The sequence below is a fragment of the Thunnus thynnus genome, chromosome 7, assembly GCF_963924715.1.
Source record: "Thunnus thynnus chromosome 7, fThuThy2.1, whole genome shotgun sequence".
In the NCBI taxonomy this organism is placed as follows: Eukaryota; Metazoa; Chordata; class Actinopteri; order Scombriformes; family Scombridae; genus Thunnus; species Thunnus thynnus.
In genome coordinates, this window is record NC_089523.1 from 35,393,704 (window position 1) to 35,401,358 (window position 7,655).

Below are 7,655 nucleotides of genomic sequence, written 5' to 3' on the forward strand. Positions count from 1 at the left end.
AAGTGTCAATAAAGTTTTATTCAGTGTCGTCCATTAATTCATCATTTATCAGAGTCATATTTCCTTAATGATGATAAAGTGGAATCTGACTGTGTATCAGGCTGCAGCTACATTTTAAATAGTTCAGCTTTAATCTGACGAGCAAAACACAGGAAGCAGCAACTGAAGATGAAAAATATAGTAAAAGATTTAAAACATAAATAGATCAAAGACACAGAGACGTGACTGTAGCTCACAGTCTGATCAATAATAATGTGTTTGATGATCTGCATTGAGTTTAAAATACAGCAGATTTTAAAGGTTCAGACGTCTGTTTGTATCTCAGCTCAACATCATTCAGTGATGCTGCTCACTCAGAAATATTAACATATAATCTACAATATTATAGGAACGATGATCCATCAGTGGACCAGTCACACCATGACTGATAGAGATCATTATTCATTGATCCTACATGTCTGAAGCTTCAAGTTGCCATGGTAACTGACCCAGAGTTTAAGTTACCATGATAACTGACTCAGAGTTGAAGTTACCATGGTAACTGACCAGAGTTTAAGTTGCCAGGGTAACTGACCCAGAGTTTAAGTTACCATGGTAACTGACCCAGAGTTTAAGTTGCCATGGTAACTGACCCAGAGTTTAAGTTGCCAGGGTAACTGACCCAGAGTTTAAGTTACCATGGTAACTGACCCAGAGTTTAAGTTGCCATGGTAACTGGCCCAGAGTTTAAGTTGCCATGGTAGCTGACCCAGAGTTTAAGTTACCATGGTAATTGACGAGAGTTTAAGTTACCATGGTAACTGACCAGAGTTTAAGTTACCATGGTAACTGACCAGAGTTTAAGTTGCCATGGTAACTGACCCAGAGTTTAAGTTGCCATGATAATTGACCAGAGTTTAAGTTGCCATGGTAACTGACCCAGAGTTTAAGTTGCCATGGTAACTGACCAGAGTTTAAGTTGCCATGGTAACTGACCAGAGTTTAAGTTGCCATGGTAACTGACCAGAGTTTAAGTTAGCTCTCTTTCTGGAACTGAAAACAGAGTTTTTACTGAAGCTGTTTTCTTGAACACAGTCAGGTGAAGTCAGCCAGCGAGCTGTGGACGGGAACCTGCTGGGACCTTAAAAAGGAACAAAACCATTTGAAAATAATAATTTAAAAAAAGTATAGATTTGATCTTCTTTTTTTTTTTTTTTTTTTTTTTACACATCATTGAAAGACAATTCTTAATGAATCTTCCATTAATGAATCTCAGCAGCTGTGATGTGATACAGTTAATGTGAACCCACTAATATTATCATATCATTATAATATCTGATTACCTTTAACAGGCTGTCATCACCACGGTAACCAGATACATCACCATGGTAACCAGATATATCAATCAATCAATCGATTTATATATATATATATACATATATATATATATATATATATATATATATATATATATATATAACGCCAAATCACAACAAAAAGTCATCTCAGGGCACTTTTCACATAGAACAGGTCTAGACCAAACTCTTTAATTTATTTAAATATCACCATGGCATCCACATATATCACCATGGTAACCAAATATATCACCATGGCAACCACATATATCACCATGGCATCCACATATATCACCGTGGCATCCACATATATCACCATGGTAACCAGATATACCACTATGGTAACCAACGGCTGGTTAACTTGAGACCCGACCACTGACCAATCAGATCACTGGAAAGATAGACATCATGTCCACAGTTTACAACATATTTATTGTAAATACAATAATAAAGATCAATAGATACATTTATTGATCAGTAGAATCACAGTTTAACTTGTGTAGTTTGACTGGAGACACATTTCGAATGCACGACTGTTATTTGAAGTGAAGTAGATGACAGGTGTATATTATGGGATGTTAAATGTTTCATATTCAGTCTGATAAAAACTTCCTCTCACTCTGACATCACTGATGTCTGTAACGCTGCTCTCTGATTGGACCAGCGTGCACACACACACACACACACACGTGCACACACACACACACACAGGTGAACAGTACAGCAGCTCCACCTGCTGTCAGAATCAGGCAGCTGCACTGTGACAGTGGAGGATTGTGGGTAATCCTCAGAGGAAACATGTCTGTTTTTTTAACTGAAATGTTATTAAAACCTTATGAACTTCATGTATTTAATATAATCATTAACAACCATCGACGCCCCACGCTCATTTAGTGCACATATATATTTTATATATTTTATATACATATAAACTATATATTATGTAATTTGTATATTTTAAATATTTTAAAGACGTCTGAGAAAAGAACCGTGTCAAAATAAATGTCTTTGTTCTGTCTTCTTGCCGATGGGTCTGATTTTTAAGTTGCTTGTTTTTTGCTCTGAAATCAGGTGTGTTTTGGTTACCATGACAACACTAGCATGGTGGTTAGTGTTAATGTTACAGAGAGGATAAAAGTGCTGCGTCTCATCTCTTCAGACACATTGTGGACGACGTTTCCAGTTGATTTAAATTGGTTTGCAATATTGCTTATTGACTTGAAGTATTGTCAACCCCCCGACTACACCCTGCACCGTTGTTACTGTGCTGTTTATAAAGCTGAGAAGATAAAACATAATTCATATGTAAAGTGGTTTAAAGTGACATCCATTAATTTATCAATCATTAGTGATTTAATATTATAACATTATTATAATAATCATATAGATAATGTATTTTTATCTGAAGGTTTGAGTTTTTTAAGGGGTAAAACTTCTTTAAATGTCAACAAATGATGTAAAAACCCTCCAAACTATAAAAGGATGTTTTCAGTGAAGGTGAAATGTGATGCTTTAATGCGGTGATTTAATGTTTTTGAACCTCATGGAGATAATCCTTTAAAAAAACCCTTAATATAATGTATTTCATTTCTTACATTAATTAACCTCAAATTTGGGTTAATGAACGTTTCATTTGTAGTTTAACTGAAAAATTAAGATCCTTTCACAGGACAAATTAAAACTTACCTATAATAGTAATTTATACATTTTAATATCTTTCTACCCCTTAATAATCCCTTAATCCATACAGATATTCAATTAAAAACCCCGTGATGTATTAAAATATGAATTTGAAGATGCATTTTTTAGAGCCCTAATTTAAACTAAAATCATTTAAACTTAATAAATTAAGGGGAAATTTCCCTTTTTGAGGAGTTTTTCTGATTGATGGATAAATGAAGGGATCTGGGGTTTGTTGTTTGTTAAGGATTATGCGTCACAGACATCAGACGATAATTAGTTATCGTTAGGTATCTGATACTAAACTGATTCATCAGACCGAGAAAGGTCTCTCCCATTAGAGTCAGTACAGACGTCTGACCAGCGGGGGCGACGCTGAGCAGCTGAACAACAGTGCAGTCAGAGAGGAAGAAGATCTGCCAGTTTACAGAAGGTCATTTTAATAAAACAGTTTGAACTTTGAGAACAGGAAGAAGCAGAACATTACACTGAGAACAGGGACATCAGAGTTCTTGTTCAGACTTTAAACTGAACTGATGATGTTTCATAAGAACACGAGAACAGACAAGAGCTCAGACTGAGAAACACGTCATGTTTGTATTGTCTTTAATGGCGGAGACCTTCTTCTGTCAGACTCTCTGAGAAGATTTCCTACATCAGGTGAGTTTGTGTGTCTAACTTTGCTCCTGAAAATAAAACACTGAGTCGCTGAATGATGACGGTCTGTCCTGGATCAGGACTAGAGCAGGTCTCGTTAGCCCTGAGCTAATGCTAACTGTAATGTTTTGTTGTGACGGTGGCACTACAGGAAAGATCAGGACTGTACGCCTGATGGCCAATCAAGTCCAACTGTGGACCTCACACCTGGGGACATCAGGTGTGTGAGCCAATGGGAAGAGAGTATGGCCCCCAGAAGCCCGGTGTGTCACTTCCATTAGCATTTGATTTTCTTCTTTTTTTATTTAACTCTCTGATCCAGACTGTAGTGTTAATATGTTGTCTGGTAAAAAACTAGATTGTAGTGTGTTCAGTGTAAAATAAATACTCTGCTAAATTACCTAAAAAATACAACCTTGGTAAAGATGGGGGACAGGAAATGACCTCACTTCTGGGGACTAAAGGATGTGACCTCACTCTCCACAGTTGGACCCTCTGAGGCCAACACACACACACACACACACACACACACCGCCATGAATAATGATGTAACAGTTCACTTTCGTATGAGGTCATCACAGTGATGTCATCAGAGAGACAGAGTTACAGCTCTTTCATACAATGGACAACACACACACGCACACAAAAACCATTAATAATAATCAATAAGGTTGATAAAGCAGAAATGCTGATCAGCAACATCGTTCCATGTGGCTTCATCTTCATCAGTCCATCACGTTTCTGTGTGAAGTCCACTGAGTCTGTCTAGTTTCCAGACAGGAAGTCAGTCTGATCGTCTCTAATTAACATATTTATATTGAAACTGAATATTACACCTGCCCCGCCCTAATTAACACCTTCTAATAACCTCTTAATAAGCTTCTAGTAACCACTGAATAACCTCCACCTGTCCATCATCAGACCTGACTCCTAATTAAGACACTAACAAGCCTCACCTGGTAATTAAAGGATAACCTGTTAATTAAGACACTCACCGGTCAATTAAACTAAATGTGTTTTGTTAAATGACGGGCGTGTTTCCTGATGAACACCCTCGACCTCTTAATGACCAGACGGACTAATTAACCCCTCTGACGTTGACGTATCGGGCCTGTCTACCAGACCTCGCAGCGCCTCCCGGTGTTCATGGGCGACCCTGCAGGACAGTTGAAGTGGCGGCTGAAGTCCGGAGAGTTGGCGAGTGTGCCGATGACGCGGTAGCGCGGGGGGCTGTGGGGGTCGGTCAGCAGGCCTTCATGAGCGCTCTCTGGTGTTCGAACTGAGCACCACACCTGAAAAACAGAGTTTTCATTTCATTTAAAGTCAAAGTCAAACACATGTTGCTGTTTACCAGCAGACAGATGGAGTCAGTGGTTCTTCTCCTGTAGTACAAATATTTGACAACCATCTCCAATGATAAACTTTCCTTTTATGCTGACACTAATTTAATTTACACAAAGTTTCTTCAGGATGTTCAGACATTTTTAGTGCTGACTAGTTCCTTTTGAAAGCATTCTACGCCTCCTGGTTGCAGGAGGAAGTAGATGAACCTCCTGAAGTGAAGCAGCTCACTGTTAAACACTGTGATGTTTGTAAAGGATTTCACTTCATCCATCAGATCCTGTGGCAGCAGCTCCATGTTAAAATATAAAATAAAGGTTCTAATCTACAAACTTGTTCCAGGTTGAACTTTTTATCAGCTGCTCCAACAACAAACTGACACCACGATCCTCCATCAGATCTGACTTTCAGAAATCTCCATCACATTATGAAAAACCCACTTCTTCAGCGCTTGTGTGTATGTATTTAAATTTAGACCAGTCAGGTTGGTGTGGGCTGGTTCGCTCTGTACTCTTGTGATTCAACAAGCCATTTAGATTTGATGCTCCTTCTTATGTCACTTGAGACTCCATGGTGAGTCTCTATCCACTAAACTTCCAGAGGTCCACCATGTTTTTCTCACAAGTGCTGGCTGGGACTGGCCAAACTAAGCTAAACTGAGCAAAGCTTAACTAAGGGTGAAAAATGTGCATGTATGTCGGGGCTGGACCGGGGACAGAGCTGCTGCTGAGAGTCCTGCGTCGCTGCTGCTGTCTCATCTTCTGGAGGAATAAACACCTGATTCTGCTCTGATCCGGAGCAGTTTACCCGCGGGAGGAGTTCAGTTTTTAAACTTTTGGGATTAAGTGATTTTATCTTCAATCTTGCCTCTCAGCCTAGCCGGAGCCAACACTGCGGTCACACTCCACCTCCGCTGCCATCATCAACATCTTAAACGTCGGTGTGTTTATATGTAGATATCTGTGTATAAACAGTAACGTCACTGCTGTATTTATGCCTTCAGATGAGGTTATTTTGAGTGTGTATGGAGCAGCTACAATGTTAGCATAGCGCTGATCGATCTGAACTCCATTCAGAAAACAAGCATCGTGCGGACAGACCTTACAAAGAATTCAGGCTTTTTACAAATTGACATCATGATGTAGTTATTTCAGCATCCGTTCGATCTGTTTATTGCAATTAAATCACAGCAAAATCTAAGTTTATTTACACTCAAACCAGCTGTTCTGAGCCGGCTGTTTAGACAGATGAGACGGCTGCAGTGATGCTGGATCCTTGAGGTGCATTTTAATAAGACGTCAGGCAGCTGTGTGACCTCTTTAAACCTTCATGTTTCACTCTGAGCGGCGTTCCGACCAGGAACGATCTGCTAACACTATTCAAACTGCCCCGCTTCTACTCAACTGGACTTGACTCTACTCTAATCCACAGTACTCTACTCACCTCACCTCAACTTGATTCTACTCCACCTGCCTTGCCTCACCTTGACTCTACTTATTTGGTCTACTTGACTCTACTCGCCTCTCATTGCCTCTACTTGACTCTACTCTACAGTACTCTACTCACCTCACCTCTCCTCTAATTTACTCTAATCGCCTCTACTCGCCTCGCCTCTACTGGACTTGAAAGCCACATTGTTATTTGATGTCACAGTTTTGTCAGCATAAAGCAGACTCCACATCAGCAACAGGAACAGGAAATGGTCCCAGTATGGATCCTTGTGGGATGCCGTTTGACTCAGAAGGTACCTGAGCAAATCCCACGAAGAAGAGCTGGTCATTGGTCAGGTTGACAGCAGGAAGTCTCTTCTCCTCTCCGTTCTTCTGGACCCACGACCGATATGCCTGAAGAAGAAGACCTCATGAGACACAAAGGTACGATGTGGTTTCACAGGTCTCGGTTCTGTTCTGGTTCTGGTTTGGGGCACACTCACATGGTACGCGGCCTTCAGGCCTCCATTGTCGGCGATGTTTTCTCCGAGGGTCTGCTTCCCGTTGACGTGTTCTGTGTTGACGGTGTAGCGGCTGTACTGCTCCATCATGCACTCTGTCCTCTGACGAAACGCCTCCACAGACGAGTTCTGCCACCACGGCCGCAGGTTCCCGTCCTTATCGTACTCCCGGCCTGAGCACAGCAAGGACGCGGTCAGCTGACACACACTATAACTCACTCCTCTAAAGGCTTATATGCACTGATCACATGACTTAATGTTAGTTTGACTAAACTGGTGCTAACTAATGATTATTGATTCAGTCAGGACCAGCAGCATCAATGTTTTTATTTTACAGGTCCCATTATTTTATACTACTTCCCTGGACACTTTCTGAGTAATTTGCAGGTTTTTAATGGATAATTTTTATAATATATTACAGAGAGGGTGGTGAAATTTGGTACAAATTATAAGAAAAAACTGAAAAAAGTGTTCCGATGGTTTAGTTTTTAAGTGCCTACTCATTATGTTTACATTTGTACGCAGATGTTAACGGACTCTTGACAATTATTTAGCAGAAAATAATTTGTGTAGTTTTGTGTCTGAAAGTAAATATTAGAATATTAAGTTTTTTCAATAGTTTCCTAAAGCTGCTGTGTAATTAATTCTTAGGACATGTCTTTAAAGGGTTGTATAATTTGGTAGTACGTGTT

General features: G+C 39.8%; 1 protein-coding gene across 1 annotated transcript in view; it reads right to left on the reverse strand.

Annotated features, from left to right (window-relative positions):
* The window catches only part of ece2b (endothelin converting enzyme 2b), a 58,327-nt gene continuing 50,672 nt past the window's right edge, over positions 1-7,655 (reverse strand). Inside the window, exons 17-19 of the mRNA XM_067595723.1 lie at positions 6,946-7,136; positions 6,761-6,856; positions 1-4,963 (exon numbers count right to left, since the gene is read on the reverse strand). Coding sequence (XP_067451824.1) covers positions 4,787-4,963; positions 6,761-6,856; positions 6,946-7,136 — 464 coding nt within the window. The 3' untranslated portion in view covers positions 1-4,786. The remainder of the gene's footprint in view (positions 4,964-6,760; positions 6,857-6,945; positions 7,137-7,655) is intronic.